Genomic DNA, 22,484 nt, shown 5'->3' with positions numbered 1-22,484 from the left:
TGACCCCCTACAGAGCTGGAAAAGAACATTGTTCTTTTAAGAAGTTACATTGCTAGTGTCAGAAGGCAGGGGAGAGAAAAGATCTTTCCAGTTGAGCCTGCACTCCCATCTTTGAGCAGCTCTAGTTAATGTGTCATGAGATACACGCTGCATATTAGGGAGGGAGGAGGAGGTCCAAACAAACACAGAGAGAATTTTGTTTAATTTTTCTTGTCCTGCCTTAAAATATAAATTTTATGTTTTTATATATATACACACACACACACACACACAAACACATCTTTCACAAGTGGGAAAATGTCCAAGGATAAATTCCTAGAGGTGAGATTTCTGGATCAAGGGATGCGTATATTTCCCGCTAATTAAGTTTTGCTTGAGTTATAATTTACTTGCAGTGAAACACACAGATTGTAAGTGGGCAGCTCTGTAAGTTTGGACAAATGAACGCAGCAGTGTAACCCACAGCCCTGTAGAGACATGAAACAGGAAACTTTTGCTCCAGGCTATGATGGATTAACAGGCACTGGATTTACTCAACCACTTTAAACAACTAAAACCTGGGGAGTGGGGAAACACATGAAACAAGAGTTTTCAGACAATGGACAACAGGCAACACAAGACAGTGTTCCCTGAGAGGGAACAGATGAAGGAAGACCCTAGGAGTGAAATTGCTGCATCTCAAAGCAGATGTGTGTTTGACTTTGTAAGAAGCCACCAGTTTTCCAAAGTGATTGTATCACCCCTGAGATTTTGGTTGCTCTGTGCCTTCAGCATTTGGGATTGTCAGTCTTCATCTACTTAGTCACCCCAGTAAGCATTAATTAAAAGCATCTCAGTGCTTTTAATTCACATTCCTTTCCGTCACTGATGATGTTGGGCTTGTTCCCACGTGCTCATTGGCCATTTGTATATCTTCTGTGAAGTTATCTGTTCAAATCTTTCCCCTGTTTTTCAGTTGGGTTGTTTCCCTTATTGTTGTCGACTTCTAAAATAACTTTATTTGTTTTGTTTTTTGGCGGGGGTCTGTGCTGGGTTTTTGTTGATGTGGGTGGGCTTTTTCTGGTTGCGGGTAGCAGGGGCTACTCTTCATTGCAGTGTGCGGGCTTCTCATTGCGGTGGCGTCTCTTGTTGCTTCTCATGGGCTCTAGAGAACATGGCCACAGTATTTGTGGCACACAGGCCTAGTCACTCCATGGCATGTGGGATTGAACTGGTGTTTCCTGGTTCCTGGTTCCTTGTTCATTGCAAGGCAGACTCTTAGTCACTGGACCACCGGGGAAGTCCCTATTATTGACTTTTGAAGAATTTTATGTACTCTTATCACAAGTCTTTTATGAGATTTATGTTCTGAAAATATATTTTCCCAGCACACGACTTGTCTTTTATTTCTGAATCATGTCCTTTTAAAAAAGCAGAAGTTCTTAATTTTGATGTTGTTCAATTTATCAAATTTTTTTCTTTTAATATTTGTGTCTTTTTGTCCTAAGAAATGTTTACGTCATAAATCGCAAAGATTTTCTCTTATGTTTTCTTCTAGAAGATTTATCATTTTAGCTCTTAAATTTAGGTCTGTGATTCACCCCAAATTTTGCATATGTATGAGGTAGGAGTTGAAGTTCATTTGTTTCCCCAGATGGATACTTAGGCATTGTAGCACCATTTGTTGATGAGACTCTCTTTCCTATTGGATTGCTTTAGGATGCTTGTTAAAAATTATTTCATCAATACAGATGTATCAAATAAATATATGTGTGTGTGTGTAGTCTCTTTTATGCCAAAGTGATAAATGTATGTGGTTTTATTTCTGGACTCTATTCTGTTCTTTATTTTTGTCTGTCCTTAAAATAATACCATACTGTCTTGATTACCACGGTTTTAAAGTAGGCACGGGTATATTTAATGTTGACTGTGCCTAGATTCTCTCCCAATAAGTGGTTCAAACTCACACTCTTATCAACAATGTATCACTGTTGCCTCTCCCACTCTCATCAGCATAAGCATCATCAATCTTATAAACCACGAGGCCATGTCTTGCTCACTACTGGCTCCCCATCACCAAGCACTGTGCCTGGCACACAGCTGCCAGCCAGCGCTGGATGAATGACAGGAGTCGTTAGCATTTCTGTGAGTGTTGCCAACATTTATTAAGCTGCCTTGGTAGGTAACAAAGATGAGATGATCAAGCTAAACTCCAGACAAATGAAAGCCCAAAAGATTATGTCACTAGAATTAAGGTGGAATAGTAACAACAAAAATAATAGCAAAATCTTACACAGCATTTCTGCACAAGCCTGTGTCTTTGTTGTCACGGCTCAGTTGTCATGCATGCATTCCAAGCAGTCAGAGGACAAGACGGGAAGAAAAGGGACACAGGACAGGCAAGGAAAGTTCCCAGCAGCTTCCACATGATGCTACTGACGATGACCCATTAATTCATGGCCACACATGAATTTCCCAGGCAAGGGAGCCTGGAGAAGGTAGTTTGGACTTACCCAATTCTTGACTTCTCAAGTTTGGCTTTCTGACTGTCCAGCCAAAAGAATCCTAATTTATACACTCTAAATCCTGGAGTGGGGCTTTAGCCCTCAAAGTATATCGGGTTACTGACTGAAATAACTGGGGGGATTTTGTTTTAAAGTTTTAAGGTGGTGGAGATTCCTTAAAAAACTGGAAATAGAACTGCCATATGACCCAGCAATCCCACTCCTGGGCATACACACCGAGGAAACCAGATCTGAAAGAGACATGTGCACCCCAATGTTCATTGCAACACTGTTTATAATAGCCAGGACACGGATGCAACCTAGATGCCCATCAGCAGACAAATGGATAAGAAAGCTGTGGTACATATACACCATGGAATATTACTCAGCCATTAAAAAGAATACATTTGAATCAGTTCTGAGATGGATAAAACTGGAGCCCATTATACAGAGTGAAGTAAGCCAGAAAGATAAACACCAATACAGTATACTAACGCATATATATGGAATTTAGAAAGATGGTAACGATAACCCTATATGCAAGACAGAAAAAGAGACACAGATGTATAGAACAGACTTTTGGACTCTATGGGAGAAGGCGAGGGTGGGATGATCTGAGAGAACAGCATCGAAACATGTATATTATCAAGTGTGAAACAGATCGCCAGTCCAGGTTGGAGGCATGAGACAAGTGCTCGGGGCTGGTGCACTGGGACGACCCAGAGGGATGGGATGGGAAGGGAGGTGGGAGGGGGGTCCAGGATGGGGAACACATGTAAATCCATGGCTGATTCGTGTCAATGTATGGCAAAAACCACTACAATACTGTAAAGTAATTAGCCTCCAACTAATAAAAATAATTGGGAAAAAAATTAAAATAAATAAATAAATGAAAAAAAAAATAAAGTTTTAAGGTGGAAATGGCAAATAGCAGCTTGTTTTAACCATGAAGGGGAAAAGGCCTACAAAGTTTCTTTTGAGGGAGGACACAACCCCAAATGCCATTTCCTAACTGGTGCCAGCAGGTCAAGATGAACCTGCACCAAAAAAAAAGTTCCCCCCCCAAAAAAATGTCCAATTACATTAGAATTGTAAAAATAATTTTTTTAAATTGGACCTACCTCATGAAGAATCCAGTGTAACTGGACCCAATGCATTTTTATTTCAGAAAATGTGTGACTGAAAAAATCAAAAGATTACCACTGACCAAAAAAATAACCAAATAACTAACCTGTGTACTTTGTCTAGCAGAATATGTTCAGCAGTGCTGGGAAAGAGTCCTCACCTCCTCTACATGTCATTTTCATACTGTATCTAGCATGCCAAGAGCATATTTTTTCCCTTGATTTAAACATGTATTGGACAGGTGTCATATCAGCACTGCTCTAAAAATTAATCAGATTATCACAGAAAGTAGTCAATAAATAAACCACTTGCCTTGAGCTACACTAAGTTACATGCACACACATGCCAAACAGCCAAATTTTCCTATTTGGTGCTCACAGTCATCCCATTACTCCACAAGTGGGAACTATTAGCCCTGGTTTGCAGAGGGCAACATTGAGGCTCAGTGATCTCACAGCTGGTAAGTGCTAGAGCCAAGGTCAAGGTGTGTCCCATGATCTGCTGGGCTCTGAGCTCTGCCTCAGGGACAAATTCTCCGGAGATTCATGGAAAACACCTACTCCTGAGCATGTTCCACAATAAGCCATGATACAAGAGTGAGGGAGGGGAATACCCTCTCGATGCACAGATGTATTATGTGGCATTATTTTTAAAAACCAAGAACTGTATGTAATCTAAATGTTTAAGTGTGCAGCTAACCGGTAGCTAATATGGCTATTTATCCATAGAACTGATGAAGTAACCATCCTAACTGCTCTTCAGGTACTTTAATTATGTTCTAATGTTGAAGGAGGAAAAATTAGGATCCAAACACACAGCCATATTAAAATACTTTCAGGAAGAGGCCAGTAAGGAATGTTAGGGGAATTCTCTGCCAGTCCAGGTGCTGAAGGCCCAGGTTTGATCCTGGTCCCAGAACTAGGAACCCAAAAGCCATGCAGCACAGCTAAAAAAAAAAGAATGTCAGGCTTGATTAATTCTGGTTAGAGGATTATAAGAGATTGTAAAAATTTCTTCCTTGATTTTATTTTCTAGTTTTTCCACATGAATATCTTTACTTTGATAATCAGAATATTTTTTTTAGACTTATTTAATGTATACTTCTGTGCTCTGACCTAAGCATCACTAGGACTCTGGATGTTTTTACAGTTTTGAAATTGAATATCTTCAAAAGGACTTCAAGGTTAAGCACTCAGAGCAAAGACAGACAAAACTGGGGAGGAGACAAAAGAATTCATGACAGTCAACCCTTCATATTTATGAACTGAACCAACCTCAGATAAAAATAAATTTTTTCCAGAAAATTGTAAAAAACATAAGTTGAATTTGTCACACACCGGCAACTATTTACATTGTATTTACACTATTCACACAGCATTTACATTGTAATAAGTATTATGAGTAATGTAGAAATGCTTTAAAGTATACGGGAGAATACATGTAAGTTATATGCAAATATTGTACCATTTTATACAAGAGACTTGAGCATCCCCAGATTTTTGGTATCCTAGGGGATTCTGCAACTAATCCCCTCATGGATACCAAGGGATGACTCTATATCTTCTAATCTTTTTAGTGATCGATTTTTAAAAATTGTAGTTAATTTACAATATTAGTGGTGTATAGCATAGAGGTTCAGTATTTTTATAGATTATACTCCACTAAAAATTATTACAAAACAATGGCTAAAGTTCTCTCTGCAGTACAGCATATCCTCGTTGCTTATCTGTTTTATATGTAGTAGTTTGTATCTCTTAATCCCATACTCTTATCAAGTCCTTTCCCCCACCCTCTCCCCACTGGTAACTAGTAGTTTGTTTTCTGTGTGTCTATTCTGCTATACACATTCACACATTTATATGCATATAAACCATATCACCAGGAGAAAATATCAATAACCTCAGATATGCAGATGACACCACCCTTATGGCAGAAAGTGAAGAGGAACTAAAAAGCCTCTTGATGAAAGTGAAAGAGGAGAGTGAAAAAGTTGGCTTAAAGCTCAGCATTCAGAAAACTAAGATCATGGCATCAGGTCCCATCAATTCATGGCAAATAGATGGTGAAACAGTGGAAACAGTGTCAGACTTTATTTTTTGGGGCTCCAAAATCACTGCAGATGGTGATTGCAGCCATGAAATTAAAAGACACTTACCCCTTGGAAGGAAAGTTATGACCTACTTATTCCTTGGAAGGAAAGTTATGCCAACCTAGATAGCATATTAAAAAGCAGAGACATTACCTTGTCCACAAAGGTCCGTCTAGTCAAGGCTATGGTTTTTCCAATGGTCACGTATGGATGTGAGAGTTGGACTGTGAAGAAAGCTGAGCGCCGAAGAATTGATGCTTTTGAACTGTGGTGTTGGAGAAGATTCTTGAGAGTCCCTTGGACTGCAAGGAGATCCAACCAGTCCATCCTAAAGGAGATCAGTCCTGGGTGTTCATTGGAAGGACTGATGCTGAAGCTGAAACTCCAGTACTTTGGCCACCTCATGCAAAGAGTTGACTCATTGGAAAAGACCCTGATGCTGGAAGGGATTGGGGGCAGGAGGAGAAGGGGATGACAGAGGATGAGATGGTTGGATGGCATCACCGACTCAATGGACATGAGTTTGAGTGAACTCCGGGAGTTGGTGACCGACAGGGAGGCCTGGCGTGCTGCGATTCATGGGGTCGCAGAGTTGGACACGACTGAGCGACTGAACTGAACTGAACTAAGCCATATCTTCTTAAGCCAATTATCTTATCAAGGGCACTTGGGCTGTTCCCACATCTTGGCTATTGTAAACAGTGCTGCAATGAACATTGGGGTGCATGGATCTTTTTGAATTAGCATTTTCATTTTTTCCCAAATATTATACCTAGGAGTGGGATTGTTGGATCATATGGAAGTTCTATTTTTAGTTTAGTTTTTTTTTTGGCCACGCCAGACATCTTGCAGGATCTTAGTTCCCCAGCCAGGGATTGAAAGCACTGAGATCTAACCACTAGATCACCAGGGAGTTTCTATTTTTAGCTTTTTGAGGAGACTCCATACTGTTTTCCATAGTGACTGCACCCATTTCCATTCCCACCAACACTGTGCAAGTGTTCTCTTTTCTCCATACCCTCTCTAGCATTTGTTACTTGTAGACTTTTTGATAATAGCCATTCTGACCAGTGTGAGATTTTTTTTTCTTGCTTTTAGCAACATAGAGAGCATCTTCTCATGTATCTGTTGGCCATCTGTATATATTCTTTGGAAAAATGTCTATTCAGGTCTTTTGCTTATTTTTGATTTTTTTAATATTTAATTGTATAAGCTGTTTATAGATTTTGGATATTAGCCCCATGTTGGTCAAGTGATTTGCAAATATTTTCTCCCATTCAGTAGGTTGTCTTTTCATTTTGTCAAAGTTTTCCTTTGTTGTGCAAAATCTTTGAAGTTTAATTAAGGCCTATTTCTTTTCCTTTGGGAGACAGATCCAAAAAAACATTGCTATAATTTACATCAAAGAATGTACTGCCTGTGTTCTCTTCTAGGAGTTTTATGGTTTGGGGTTTTACATTTAGGTTTTTAATCCATTTTGAGTTTATTTTTATATATGGTGTGAAGCAGGAAATGTTCTAATCTTGCTGTTTTACATTTTCCCCTGCATCACTTATTGAAGTGACTGTCTTTTCTCCGCTGTACATTCTTGCTCTTTTGTCATAGATTAATTGACCACAGGTATGTGGGCGTCTCTTTTTTTTTTTTTTTTTTTGTTTCCAGTAGGAGAATGAACTCTCAATAGGAAACTCTAGCTGACTTGTTCCTCTTAAGGAAGAGAACTGGATGGGTACCTAGCAGGAAGTTTCAACTTCCTTTTTCTTGAGGAGTCTCCTGGTTCAGTGGCAGGATGAAGGCTAAAAGCAAGACCTCAGAAAGCATTGTGGAAAGAGTAGAGGTGGTAGAGGCACCCCAACTTGGTAGAGGACAGCACCAGCCTCTCCTATGCATCACCCATATGCTTCTATTAAGCCCAGCACCACCAGGTAGATGGGATTTAAGCAATGAACCATCTGGTGGCCATTCCATCCATAGGTTTTTTGAGGACAGTGACCATCTTTAAAAGAAAATAAAAGAGAAAAAATAGAAAAAGGAAAAAAAAAAAGAAAAGAAAAAAAATTTTTTTAATTAAAAAAAAAATAAAAATATATCTAGGAATTTCTCTGGAGCTGTTGCGGTCAGTGTGGGTTCAGTTCAGTTTCAGATAGCTCCTCGCTCCAGCTTACACTTCTCAATATCTATGGGCTCCTTCCGGTGTAGTCGGTGTTACCTACCGGGATTTTAATCTGTTGGACCAGTCACTTCTGAAGCGGTTCCCTTTGTTTATTTGGCTTTTGTTTGCTGGTCTCTTCAGTGTCTAATGTCCGCCCTGACACAGGCGGGCGGAGGTGGTCTCTTGTTTAGGTTGCTTGTTCAGTCATGCTGCGGAGAGGGAGGGGCTCTGCAGACAAATGTCACTGGTGTGTGTGGGGAGGACTCGCAGTGTTCCGGCCACACTGGGTTTGCCCCCGCTAGCGGCGTGTGCTTTCCCCGTCTACACTGCTCAGGCTCCAGGCTGCTCTATATGGAGCGGGCCCTGCGTTGTGTGCGGTTCCAGTTTTCGGGTTCTCCACAAAAGCGCGGACTCAGTTGGGCCTGCGTTTTGTGCCTTCCCCGCCCAAGCAGCTCAGGCAGCCAGGAGCTTGACGGGCGCGTTCTCCCCGGGTGCGGCGCTGCCTTCTCCCCTCCGCGGGCCCAGCCTCAGTTGCCACGCTCGCTGGTCGGGTGCGCCTTGTGTGTGTTCTCCGGAGCTGGTCTTTAGCCGTGACCCTCCCGGCGGATGTCAACCATCCAGAATCTCAGGAAGTCTTTGGTTAGAAACTGGGAGCCTGTTTGCAGTTCGGTAGGGGGTGCTGTCTCTGGGGCCGAGTTTGCCCCTTTCCCCTCCGCCCTGCCTCCTGCCTCCTGCCTCCTGCCTCTGGCGGGGGATGGGCCGGTTCGCAGCTGGCTAGCTCTTCTCCGGGATCGCTCAGTTCTTCCTTTGTTCTGCGAACGGGTTTGCAGTGTGTTGGGGCTGGTTAATTTTCTCTCTCTTGCTATCCCACAGTTTAAGTTGCTATCTCATGTTAGCTCCCTCCGATTGCCCTCAGGGCATTCAGGCCTGGATCCTTACCCTAAGCAATGCAGCCCGCTCCTCTCTGTTCTGTCCCCGCTTGTTGGTGGCAGATGTCCCCGCTTGTTGGTGGCAGATGTCCCCGCTTGTTGGTGGCAGATGCGGGCGTCTGGGGTACTTTTCTGCTGGGAGTTGCTTTTAGGCATGTAATCTGTGGGTTTTTTAAAATTTTCCTCCCAGTTAGGTTGCCCTCCGAGATTCGAAAACTTCCCCTAGACCCGCCAGTGAGAGGGTTTCCTGGTGTTTGGAAACTTCCTCTATTACGACTCCCTTCCCGGGATGGATTTCCGTCCCTAGCTCTTTTGTCTTTCTTTTTATCTTTTATATTTTGTCCTACCTCCTTTCGAAGACGATGGCTGCTTTTCTGGGTGCCTGATGTCTTCTGCTAGTGGTCAGAAGTTGTTTTGTGAAGTTTGCTCAGCGTTCAAATGTTCTTTCGATGAATTTGTAGGGGAGAAAGTGGTCTCCCCGTCCTATTCCTTCGCCATCTTCTCAAACACCTATCATCTAGCAGCCATCAGACCCTAGGACAGTGACCATCTTATTAGCTTCTGATTCCCCATTCCCTAGCAGTCTGTGGGCTTATGCTAGGTCCTTATCAAACATTCAAAAGCTTTCTAGATGTGGTTAGAGCAAACACTATACCAAAAATAATCTAGAGCAGCGGCCCCCGGCCCCCCAGCCTGTTAGGAACTTGGTCACACAGCAGGTGAGTGGTGGGCAAGGGATGGAAGTTTCATCTGCCACTCCCCACAGCTTGCATTATCACCTGAACCATCCATCCCCACCATCTCTTGCATTACCGCTTGAACTTTCCCTCCCCTACCACGTATCCGTGGAAAAAGTGTCTTTCACAAAACCAGTCCCTAGTGACAAGGGAACTACTGATCTAGAATAACTATCTTCCAATCTTTGTCTATTTAATAAACTCTTTGCATAATACACTACACAAAGTTTGCTCACCAGACGAGGTGTACACTTCCCAGGGTATGTGCATAGTGTGCGTATGCAGAGCATCTCAGTCCCCTGGGTTATCAACCAGTAGTGACTTTCAAGCTGCCTTGAACACACCTCCCCCAGCTTCCCTCTAAAGAGCCACCTGTGGTAAAAGAGGTTTATGGGTGCAGCATCACCTCCATCCCTCATTCCTATGGAGAGCAGCTTCTCCTCCAAAGGCCCTGATGGGGCTGGCAATTCTAGGCCCTTCTCTACCTCTGCTCATACACAGGGCCAGCCAAAACACTCTATCCTCAAAGGCCACAGCTACTGTTCAGGGAAGAGCATGTGGACCAAGGCAGAGCCCTTCTATTAGATTTTTCAATATAGCCGGACAGGCAGGCAGGTTTTGCACTTAACAGTGTACATCAAAACTAAAGTCAGCATCCCTCCAGGATTTCAATAAATTCCTTTTACATGACATAATAAATTCTCTTCTACTTAAGCTACTTTCAGTAAGTTTCCAAGCCTTCCACTCGAAAGAATCTTACTTTTTAAAACATATATATATTTCCAGACTTCCTTTAAAAAAGGTTTCAGTTTTAAGTGAAAAATAAAAGTTTTGAATTCCAGAACCACATATTAAAATTGACGTGGGCCTGGGAAAGCCTGGGGCAATGAATGAAACCCCTTGTCTGGGCAGCTGCTCCTTCCCCCTGGCCTCAGGGTTGCTTCTCCAGCTCCCCCTGCCTGCCTGGGCTCCCCTGCTCCCTGCGAAGAAGCTGCTAGTTCATTTCACTCCCATGAGAAAATCAAAGGTCTGTTTCCATCTGAACAGCATTCTATTTTAAAAGAATACATATGCAATAGAAAGCAGCCCAGGGTCCTTAGGGTTGACACCTAAGAAGAAACGGAAACTGAAAAGCTGTGACTTAGGAACAGAAGAATGAAGGTGTACAATTAGTGATGTCCATTTGATATTTAAAATACAAAGAAAGTTAAACACAGTCACCATTTTGGACATATATTTTATTGTTTAGAAATTTCCACCAGAGCTATCATGAAGTACCTTTGTCAGGAGACGCCTATGAGAATCCAGACTGGAAAACGGACATGTAGGCCTGTCAGCTCTTCCTGCAAATTCAAACATGGGGACAACCAGTCTGGCCACAAGGTGCAAGGTGATGGACCACCACAGTATAGCCCAGCATCCCCCCAACTCCCGTGCAGACCTAGACGAACAGCAGAAAACTTTACAGGTATAGATTTAAAGTGCAACCTCAAATGACAAACAACTTGCTCTGGTGGTGCCCAAACAAGACACCACAATCTTCAGAAAATCAAATCTATCATGATCAGAGTTTCTACCTGAATCAAATTAACCTCCTAAACCAGCTAGCTGACCTTATTAAGTATTTACTTATTTTTAAATGCAAACCAAAGGTATATGGCATCTTTTTTAAAAAATCATGTAAACGTTGCAAATTTTTTAGGGGTTACTTATAATCTGAAGAGATTCATTTAAAAAAACTACTGGACTTGTTAAAACTACAAATACTAACCCCAACTCCCCCCATGAAAAAAGCAATTGTTACAAAAATATAGAAAATATACTAGCTTCTACTATTTAACCTTCCCACCAGAAATCTCACAACTCTGGGACACATCCTGGCTTATATACCATCAGCAAGCACAAGTGCAATTTTCTCGAAGTTTTAAGGAAGAAAAAGTTCTAAAACATTCCCTTTGTTATTTGAGATTGTGGCTACTTTCTTCATAGGGACTGTGATGCTAGTGGACGGGGCAGTCTGAAGTTTCCTATTGCATCCCGTGCATGGACCTGGCGTGGGGATTACAGGACGAGGCTGCTTTCAAAGTTCACTCCTTTAGCCTCTTCAGATTTCTCTCTTCAGTCCCTTCAATTCCACTTTAGGACTTGCTGGATCCCCTGACTCCTGAGCTGGCCTTGGCTTCTCAGGGAAGCCCACCAAAGATGGCCCAGAGAAGGAGAAGAGGCCATAAGCCTGCTGCGGCCTGTAGTGCCTACTTCCGGGGAGTGTGGGTCAGGTGCCCCACCAAGGTTTGCTCATGGCAGGGAAGCTGCAGGCTTGGGGGATGATCCCCCACCCCTACCTCCAAAAGACGACTGACGCTATGGGACAGTCTACAGAGCCTGGGAGGGGAGCCAGCAGCAGACATGGAGGCAAAACACTTTACTCATAGAACACTTTGATAAACTTTGAATCGGATCACATGTACAGAGCAGCCAAGCTACCAGGCACTTGGACCAATTAAGAGCTAGGATATGGACCAAATTCCGCTTGGTCCAAACAACAAACACTGCAGGAGGGGCATGTGGTCTTCATGTCCCTAAGGATACCCTCCTTCACTAGGACATTTTCAGTTTCCTTGTTCCACTATTGCCTAAAAGCTCCCTGATGCCCTTGGGTGAGGCTCGCTGTTGGGTAACAGTGGGATAGATCCACACACCATCAGGCAGAATCCCCCACAACTGAGATATTGCTGGGCTGATGAACCCTGTGCCCGTGGAGCTCAGGGAGACCTCAAGATGCATGTCCCAGGCTAAGAAAGCTCAAGAGAACCCTTCACCTGCAGCCTTCCTGGGGGCAGAGTCCTCACTACCTGCTGTGTGCTCCCAGACGGAGGCCTGGTTCAACTTGGAGCCTGGCTCACACCCACCCCTCCCCTGCAGGACCTTCTGGCCTTGACCACAGTCCCCACACCCACCACCACCTAGCCTGGCATCCTTGTGCTGCTAGCCTCACCATCCTAGTCTGAGAGCAGGATGCCTGCCTCCAGGTCAGAAGGATGGGCCCTCTCTGGGCCTCCAGTGGACTCCAGGCTCTCCTGTTTGAAGGAATAGATTTTCACACCGCTAAGGGTTTTATTTCACAGATCATGGCGGTGAGTTTGGGATTTCCAGTCCTCATCGCGGTTAAGTTACCCATTTCCTGATGCCTTGTTTCTGCAAACCTGAAGCAGCTCACCCAACACACCCAGGCTGTTTTAAACCCCAAATGAATTTTCCACAAGCAACAACAGATTCGGAGAACACTACCACATATACGCTGAGCAAGTCCCCTCTACTTTGGCTGCATCAAAAAAACAGGGCTTCTGAGGCATGCCCAATTCACATTTGCTCAGAAGAGAGGTGCTCCCAACATCAAGGCACAAAGAAAGAAGTCTCCTGGGGCAAAATGACGATGAAAGCGACCAGTGACCTTCGTAAGGCCTGAGGCGGAGTCGCTGGGGGAGGTGAGTCTGGGCTGGGCTGGGCAGGCATATCAGGAAGCAGGCCGAGGCCCGGTCTCCCTCTGGGGCCCGAGGAGTCCTCATGCGTACTTCTCCAGGAACTTTATGTGAAAGTCCTTCACCTTCTGGAGAACCGTCTTTAGTTTCTCCACCGGAGGAAGAATGGTCATTCTGTCAGGAAGGAGAACAGCACAGTTGGACACTGTGAATTGCTCTGGAGAAGGGGAGAGAGGTGAATCTGGCAGGTCACTCCTCTACCTGCAGCTGTGGAAGCAACACCGTGCAGGCAAGCTTCCTGGGGAGGGACAGGCCCTGGACAGCACCTGGTTACTTGTTGAACCACGTTCCCTCATCATTCACATATTTTTTTAGCCAACTCATACATGTGAACAAATGCAGTAAGCTGGTGGCGGCATCTCAGCTTACTTAACCCATCCACCAATAATCATAGAAGGCCCACCCAACACTCTGACAGGTGCCCAGAACTTTTCTCTGGAGCCACCCTTACTCCTGCTAGACAAGCCTTTTCCATCTCCGCTATCAGTCTCATAGGGAGAACTTCCAGTCACAACTTCCCTCCATAGGAATTTCCATGTTGCCATGGTAACTAACTCCTCTCTCTCTCTCCAATCCTGGCAACTTGCTTTCCATCCCTAAGGGCATCTCTCAGTGAGCCACAAATTGCCAAGAAGCCCAACTAGGGTGGAAAGGCTATCCATGCACATTTGTCCACTGAGGGGCACTGCCCATGACCTTCACTGACTCAAAACTTGGCCCCAGGTGCTAAGCCCAAGACATTTCTTCTTTGTTGACATCTGCTGCAGGAAACATTGGAGAGGCTTTTCAGAACAGAACTGGCCTTGGTGGAAAGCCCTGGCTGAGCTGTTCACCTGGCCTGGTAGAGTCCCATGCCTGTGAAAGGTGGCACAGCAATTCCACCATATTTCAGAGGCAACATCTCAGCAGGTTTTTGGCTCAGTGGACAAGCTGCTGAGCTCCTGGATGCAGACTGATACATCATAGAGCTGAAAAGGGACAAGGGAAGAAAAGAAAACACAGCACTGGGAACACTGCAAACAGCATGTGATAGATGGAGGCAGTGGAGGGGGAGCCAGGGGTCAAGGAGACGACCTCGGAGTCCAGCCACAGTCTTCCTTAGTCCCTGTGCAGGGTCTCAGCCATCTCTGTGGCAGGACAGAATGGGCGTGGGATGAGGGCACAGGGGCTTCACACATCTCAGTCTCTGAAGTTGCCTTGCTGTTAAGAAGCCCAAGTTCCCCAAGACAAACCAGGACCCGCCCCCTGGTGCAGAGGAAGTGGTACCTGAAGTGGTAGGTGCCTTCCCTCTGCCCGAAGCCGCTGCCAGGTACGACACAGATGCCCGTCTCCTCCAGGAGCTTCATGCAGTAGAACATGTCAGGGGCCATCTTATGGGCCTGCGGACACAGGGCAGAACTTAGGAGCCATTCCCGATTTCACACTGCACAGACACACCACTACGATCTCAAAGCCCAATATGCTTGCCACAGCGGGTTCTTTCCCGTGGCCGGGCCCCTGCGCCCTCTCTTCCTGCGAGAAACAAGGCAAGACACTGGGTGCGCAGGCAGCTGGGGCCGGGAGCAAAGAACCCAAAGGCCGCTTTGGGACGGCTGTGGGGCTTCTGCTGCCCCCTAGGGAGCGCCAGCCCGAGTCCTATGTGCCCCGCCCCCACAGAGTAGCTCCCCAAGCATTGGCCTTGGCCTCCTATACACCAGGCCAGGGCCCTGAGGTCTGTGCCCAGGGGAGCCTTAAGGAACAAGCCTCTCAGGGGCCCTGCTGATGGTGCTTCTCACACTTTGGTTTGCACAACCAGGCCACCTCTTAAATAGATTCTCGAGCTCCCACACCAGGGATTCTGATTCAACAGGCTGAGGGACGGGGCCAGATTTTGAATGTCTAACAAGGTAGGTTAGGGGGTGTGAGGACACTTTCAGAGATATGGCTCTGGCCCTTGATCTTCAAACCACGGTCAGTGGAACCACCTGAGAACTTATTGGAAATGCAGAACCTTGGGCCCCTCCATAGACTTCCTGAACCAGAACTGACATTTTTAACAGGGTCTCAGGTGATCCATGTTCACATTCAAGTTTGAGAAGCTCTACTGTAGGGTATGGTGGCCAGGTGGAGGAAAGACAGCTCTTGATGCTTCTCCAGTGTCTGTTCAGTTTTCAATGCATCACCTCACATCTGGGCCTGACCTCATGCCCACCCCATCACCACATCTGCTGCAGGGCTGGTCTCCAGGAGCCTGTCATCTTTACACGTTAAGTACCATCTGACCAATGGATACACCAAGTTCAGGGCCTCAAGGGCCAGCACTTGTGCTCCTCGAGGCAAGAAAGAGTTCCAAGTGAACTTGCTGAGAGAGCCAGCCCAACCCGGCACCTCTGACCTGAGCTGCCTCCATGGCTTTTGCAGGGATGAAGATTCGAGGAAAGGCATACATGGCCCCCATCAAGGGGTTGCAGTGAATTCCTGGGACTTGGTTAAACATGTCTTCTGTCAGTTTAGCTTTTTTGGCCAAATTCCCCAAGACGGACTCTTTCTCCTGAGGAGACAGAGAAAGCAGAGGAGTCAGCATCTCCAGACACTGAAAACCATCCCTTCAAACTAGGGCATCCAGGCAGACTGGTGAAAGGCAAGCTGTTGTGTGCTTCAGCAGCAAACCAGGGAGGCGGGCAAGACACGTGTCCCTCTGCAGAATGTCCTCCACAGACACTCAGCCCAGGAGGTTGCCACGGGCCCTGGGCAGGGGCACATGAGTCACAGGTAGGTCCCAGGTAGCTTGTGTCATGGGTTCTATTCTCATACCAAGATGTCATTCCTGAAAACAAGAAAAACCAGTCCCTCCCCATCAGCCTGAACGGACTTGGCCCTGGACAGAACATTCTAGAACATGCTTCTAGAAGACAGCCCCACCATTTGATTCTGGGGAGCTACCCTTTCCCCAATCCACATGATGTGTTGGGGCACACAATCCAGGCAAAGCACATCAGTGACAGGCTGAGAGCTTGACACGTGTCCAAAGCTGGAGCAGGCAGCCCAACACTTGTGCAAGCGCTGCTGAACTGGGAGGTGAAGCGGTGTGCCCTGTGGACAAATGAATCAGCAGAACACAGCATGTACGCACAGTGGAACATTACCCTGCCTTCAAAAGGCAGCACATTCTGACACACGCCATGACAGGGACAAATCTTGAAGACATAGTGCCAACTGAAATAAACCAGCCACAAGACAAATGCTATATATGAGGTACCTAGAGTGGTCATATTCACAGAGACAGAAAGTAGATTAGAGGTTACCAGGGGCGGGGGAAGGGGGAAATGAGGAGTTATTGTTTAATGGGTACAGTTTCAGTTTGGGAAAAGGTTCTGGAGATGGATGCAGGTGATGGCTGCACAACGTGAATGTACTTTATTCACTAAACTGTTCAGTCAAAAAAGATCAAAGTGGCAAATTTTATGTTCCGTGTAATTTACCACAATTTAAAAAGACAGATTGTGAATCCAAAACAGCTGGGAGCTGACTTCTTCAATAAGTTCCATTTTTGTTTAAACTTATTAGAGTTGGGTTTTTGTCACCTGCAGTTGAAAGGGTCTGTCTGTATCACTTCAAGCTGCAAGGACATCTGGTTAAGCCACAGGCAGATCTGTGGTCTAGAATCAATGGCATGCTCATCCATTTCCCCCTTTTACGTTAGTAACAGAATCATCACCCCGCTGTCTGCCCCCCATGTTCTCAGGACACAAGACCATTCCCTCTGAGCACCTGCCCGTCCGCGGTGCTCACAGGTGAGGAAGAGGAAGAGGTGCCCACACCTACACTGTGCACAGTCCTCCCACTTCAAATACAGCCCAGCTACATCCGGAGACTTAACCTTACTGGGGTGGGTCGGCACCATGTGGAACTACAAGTGTGCCCTGGAGGTCATCTGGAGAGAGGCTGGCCATGGAGACCATACATGGTGAACGCTGGCCACAGCAGTGATGCAGAGAGGCCACGGGACGCAGCTGACTCACCCTGCTGAACTGCTCGAAGGATTCCTCTCCTGGCACCGGGGGGTTCACAACGATGTCCATGGCAGCCTGCCCAGACACTGGCGGGCACAGACGCACCGAGAGCAGCTTCACCAGCTGGCCCTTGATTTCAGGGTGCAGGTTGATCACCTCCATGTAGCCTCCTCTGTAGCCACACCTAAAATGTTGAAGCAGGAGAGAGGACCCACCAGTCACAGAGAGACCTCTATTAAGTGCACCCAGCCGGCCAGAATCTCCTGTAACCAGCCCCAAGTCCAACCCTGAGCTGCCAGGTATGGCCAAGTTCTTGCCAGTGGAAAGTGAATAGAAGTGATATGTGCAAATCCCACATCACTTCCTTAAAAGCATGCTCTCTCCTTCCTCTCTTCCACTTCCTAAGAAAGGCAGACACCAGAGCAAGCAGCCTCAGTGCTAGAGATGATGCCGCATGTTGAGAAGACAGAGCCAGCCCAGCAGCCTATCTTTGAATGAGCTCGTGGGGCAGAGCCAGTCCTGGACTCCCCTTGCCTCTGAATTGTTATCACAGAGACACACTTCCACCTTGTTTGAGCCACTGTAGGTTTTTTTTTTTCCCCTGTCATTTTCTTGGTTTTGCCACTTTATTTTTTAATTGAACGATAATTGCTTTACAGAATTTTGTTGTTTTCTGTCAAACATAGGTACACCCATGACCCCTCCCACCTGAACCTCCCTCCCATATCCCTCCACATCCCACCCTTCTAGATTGTCACAGAGCCCCTGTTTGAGTCAGACAGCAGTTTCCCGTTGGCTATTTTACATATGGTAATGTAAGTTTCCATGTTACTCTCTCCATATGCTCACCCTCTCTTCTCCCCTCCCACCGTGTCCATAGGACAGTTCTCCGTGTCTGTTTCTCCACAGCCACCCTGAAAATAAATTCATCAGTACCGTCTTTCTGGATTCCATATATATGCGTCAGTATGCGATATTCACATTTCTCTTTCTGACTTACTTTGCTCTGTATGATAGGCTCTATGTTTGCTCACCTCATCAGAACTGACTCAAATGCATTCCTTTTTATGGCTGACTCATTTTATACGTATGTACCACAGCTTCTTTATCCATTCATCGGTTGATGGACATCTAGGCTGCTTCCATGTTCTAGCTATTGTAAACAGTGCTGCAATGAACACTGGGGTACATGTGTCTTTTTCCATTTTGGTTTCCTTAGGGGATATGCCTAGGAGTGGGATTGCTGGGTCATGTGGTGGTTTTATTCCTAGTTTTTTGTAGTGAGCCATTATACTTTGGGTCTGTAAGTCTTCTACAGTGAGCCACTATACTTCGGGGCCTTTTGGTTATAGCAGCTTAGCCTGGCCCTAACTAGTATTATACCAGCTCTGCTCCAAAGGAGCATGTGATTAAGGCCAGGCACCCCTTGCTTAGGTTTGAGAAGTGGGCATGTGAGCAGCAACCTCAGGATTTTGCTGCAACTTTCTGATGCCTGAAAACAAAGCCAATCCAAAGGAAAGCAGAGCAGGGAATTCCCTGGCAGTTCAGTGGTTAGGACTCTGTGCTTTGACTGCCAAGGGCCCTCGTTCAATTCCTGGCCAGGGAACAAGATCCCATAAGCTGCATGGTATGGTCAAAAAAAAGGATAAAGAAAGAAAGAAGAGAAAAAAAGGGGAGGGGGGTAGGAAAGCAGAGCTGGGAAAGAAAACAGGACAAAGCCAGGAGTAGAGAAAGAGACCCACTGACATTTATAAGCCTCCTGATTCAACTTTACTCCTTGACTTTTCACTGATATGGATTTTTAAAAAATTTACTTATTTTTAATTGAAGGATAGTTGCTTTATAGTATTGTGTTGGTTTCTACCAAACATCAGCGTGAATCAGCCATAGGTCTGCCCCTGTCCCCTTTCACGTGAACATCTCTCCCTCCTCCACCCCCATCCCACCCCTCTAGGTTGTCAGCAAGCCCTGGCTCGAGTTCCTTGAGTTACAAAGCAAATGCCCATTGCCTGTCTATTTACACATGGTAATGTATGTTTCCACGTTACTGTCTCCATACATCCCACCTCTCCTTTCTCCCCCCGACCCTGAGCTGTGTCCATAAATCTGTTCTCAATGTCTGTGTCTCCATTGCTGCTCTGCAAAAAGGTTCATCAGTACCATCTTTCTAGATTCCATATACATGTGTTAGTATACAGTATCTGTTTCTCTCTTTCTGACTGACTTCACTTTATATGTGTTTTTTTAAAACCCTCTTTCATGTTGAGTTTCTGTTACTTATTGCCAAAAGGATCCTGACTGATACAGAGTCAAATCTCATGAAAATAAGCTGAAATCGTTAAAAAAAAAAAAACCTTTCAGAACCAAATCAGCTCCATTAGCCACACTTTCTGTAGCTATGCTTCCTTCTCTGGACTGTGACTGATAACATTCAGACTAATGACCACAGAAATAATGGCATCAGCTCCTATCTTCCTCTGTATATGCACCACACCCACCCAACCTCAGACCACCTGATATGATAAGAACTCAATAAAACACTTTTGGGATCAGGCTGTAGAATGAACCGGCAAAGACAGATCCCCATCTGATCCATCAACTGGCCTTTCCAAGGCAGGAAGATAAATTCTGGCCTCTTGGAAAGGTTTTCCGTAACAAAAGTTGAAAGAAGAATCTTTCTTCTTTACCCTCTGCTGATGAGCAGAAAATCAAATTGGGTAAATCAGTCTAATCCTAAGTAATCAGGATCTATGGGCAACAGGATACCAACTCAGGTTACCAATATCCAGGGCAATTAATAACACAGAGGGAGAGACGGGTAGGTATATAATAAACACACTTGAGTTTGAAAAATGAGTTACTAGAGAACATATTTGTTTAAGAAAAGCAGTATACAACACACGGAAGTTAAGCAAGGAGGCACCACAGTTACCAGGGTAAACAAAAAGAACAGCATAAATCAACTCCTGCCCGCAACAAAACAGCCAAGAACAGCTGGGCAACCATCCCAAGGGGACAGCTCCCCTGCGTGTGTGAGTGTGCTAAGTCACTTCAGTCGGTGTCTGACTCTTCGCAACCCTATGGACTGTAGCCCAGCAGGCTCGCTCCTCCATCCATGGGATTCTGCAGGCAAGAATACTGGAGTGGGTTGCCATTTCCTCCTCCTGGGGATCCTCCTGACCCAGGGATTGAACCTGTGTCTCTTACGTCTCCTGCATTGGCAGGTGGGTTCTTTATCACTAGTGCCACCTGGGAAGCTCACTTGACCTGGTCAATATATTTTTTGAAGCTTCATAGTTACACTGGCCTCCAGACCCTCTCCCCTACCCTGACACCTGGCACATAGTAGAACTCCCACAATGCTGGGGAATGAATGTCCTTGGCTATAAATGCATGGGCCTATCCATCTCAGTCTAGTTTGCAGGTTCCTCCTCTCCTCCCCTGACTTTTAAGCAGTGACAGCTGGGCCCAGTCCCTGGACCTCTTCTCTATCTATACTACTCCTGAGATGTCTAGGCTCGGAGATCTAACTAACAACTCAAATACTGACATCTCGCAAACTTGAATCTCCAGCTGGATATCAGCCCTGAGCTACAGACTCACATATCCATCTCTATCTGGACATCCAACAGCCATCTGCAAATTTTACACATCTAAAACCAACGTCCAAATCTCCCCCCAAACCTGCAATCCCCCCCTAAACCTGCTTCACCCACAGACATCCTCATCTATTGAGGGCAACTCTATGCTTCCTGTTGTGTGAACAAAAAACTTGGGAGTCATCCTTGACTTCTCTCTCTCACACCCTCCTTTTCATCAAGCAACACCCGTCAACTTCACCTTCAAACATACCCAGGATCCAACATCTTCTCCCCATCTTTACCCTGGTCCCTAGTATCTCCCCTGGACTGTAACAGCCTCCTGACTTGAGTGCTTGCTTCCTTTCCTACGCCCATCATGCCCATCACGCAGCAACCAGGAGAAGTCATACCTATGTGCAAACCCTCTAAGGGCTCCCATCTCATTCTGAGTAAAAGATAACCTAAGTAGCCCAGGTGATCTGGCCTCCTGTGACTTTTTGGTCTCAACTGCTGCCACTTTCCCTCTCACTCTTTTCTAGTCTCCTTGCTGCTCCTCCCACCTCAGGGCCTTTGCAGAAGCTGTTTCCTTAGACGTCTGCATAGCTCCCCACCTCCCCTCCCTGGGTCCAACTCTTTAGTGACCAAACGCTGTCTCTCTGCATTCCTACCTCTTCTCTGATTATTTCTGTCCACTTGACACATCATGTTCACTTGTCTATTGCCTCTGACCTCACTACAGATGACTCTGTGAGAGCAGAATGGCTGTGGTTTGCTCACTGCTGTAACCTCACTGCTGAGCTTCTGAACTCATAGCAGGTGCTCAATAAATACTGGCTGAATGAACAAATACAGGGTTGAAGCTGACCCCAAAGGTCACGGGGTGCTCAGGCAGGGTGCATACAGAGCTTGGCCACTGGCCTGACAGCACTTGTCCACTCCACCTGCCACCCCTGGCCCTCAGATTTCAGTCAAGTGTCAGAGCAATAGCGACAGGCTGGGGGAAAACACTAGGGTTGGAAGCTGCTGTAGGTCCTGTATTCATTTGCATCACAGCCGTGTTTTACATGAGACCTTGCACAGGGGATGCCCTCACACCGGTGCACTCCCCTCGGGGAGACATGGCCTATCTCCTCCTGCTTCTTAGATCAGCAGAGGCTGTAGACGAGAGTAGCCACCTCTCATCAGGGTGGAGAAGCAGTGGGACCAGGCAGGCCCAGGAGCAGCGGAGGGAGGCGGGGGGCCCACATACTCGCCCATGTAGCCCTTGGAGGTGGAATGGAAGGAAGCGAGCTCCACGTTGCTGGAGTACTCAGGCCCCATCTCATAAAGCACCTTCTTAAAGGAGTGGAATTTGCAGTCCGGGGAGTACACGTTGTCCTGGTATACCTGCAGGAGGGGACAGGACAGGGACAGTCAGCCAAGTGCCCCAGAAGCTGAGCAACCTGGCTGTGGCCGAGTGAGGGCGCAGGGGCTCTGGGACAACCTGCAGCCAGGGCTGCCTGCCATGAAGCTGGCCTGAGATGTCACCTCTAAGCCAGATGTGCCCAAGGGAACCTTCCAGAACAAGCAAGGCCACGGAGGGGAGGCCACGGGCTAGATGCCCACTGGATTCTCCCACATGAGCCACACCCAGTCTCCAGATCTCCTTTCTGCCTTACGTGCCACTGACATCACGTTACCCTGCCGGCCCGAGCAGGCTTTCATCCCAGAGCGTGATGCTCACCCCATCAATAAGATGAGTGGTGAAAGCAGTTCACGGACCTGTCCTCTGACCTCCCCATCTGAAGAGCTAACCGTGCTCCTCAGCGCTTCGCGGCACTCACCCAGCTTTCCATCCACCATCACCGTCATTCTCTC

At 46.2% G+C, this 22,484-nt stretch overlaps 1 protein-coding gene across 1 annotated transcript in view; it reads right to left on the bottom strand.

The window, feature by feature from the left end:
- Positions 1-10,735: 10,735 nt before the first annotated feature.
- Positions 10,736-22,484, bottom strand: part of GPT2 (glutamic--pyruvic transaminase 2) — a 34,157-nt gene continuing 22,408 nt past the window's right edge. The window contains exons 8-12 of the mRNA XM_061138441.1: positions 21,877-22,013; positions 17,056-17,230; positions 15,429-15,584; positions 14,321-14,433; positions 10,736-13,168 (exon numbers count right to left, since the gene is read on the bottom strand). Coding sequence (XP_060994424.1) covers positions 13,078-13,168; positions 14,321-14,433; positions 15,429-15,584; positions 17,056-17,230; positions 21,877-22,013 — 672 coding nt within the window. The 3' untranslated portion in view covers positions 10,736-13,077. The remainder of the gene's footprint in view (positions 13,169-14,320; positions 14,434-15,428; positions 15,585-17,055; positions 17,231-21,876; positions 22,014-22,484) is intronic.

Source organism: Dama dama, chromosome 4, assembly GCF_033118175.1.
Source record: "Dama dama isolate Ldn47 chromosome 4, ASM3311817v1, whole genome shotgun sequence".
NCBI lineage: Eukaryota > Metazoa > Chordata > Mammalia > Artiodactyla > Cervidae > Dama > Dama dama.
The sequence above is the reverse complement of the archived record's forward strand: the minus strand, read 5'-3'. Positions and strand labels throughout refer to the sequence as shown.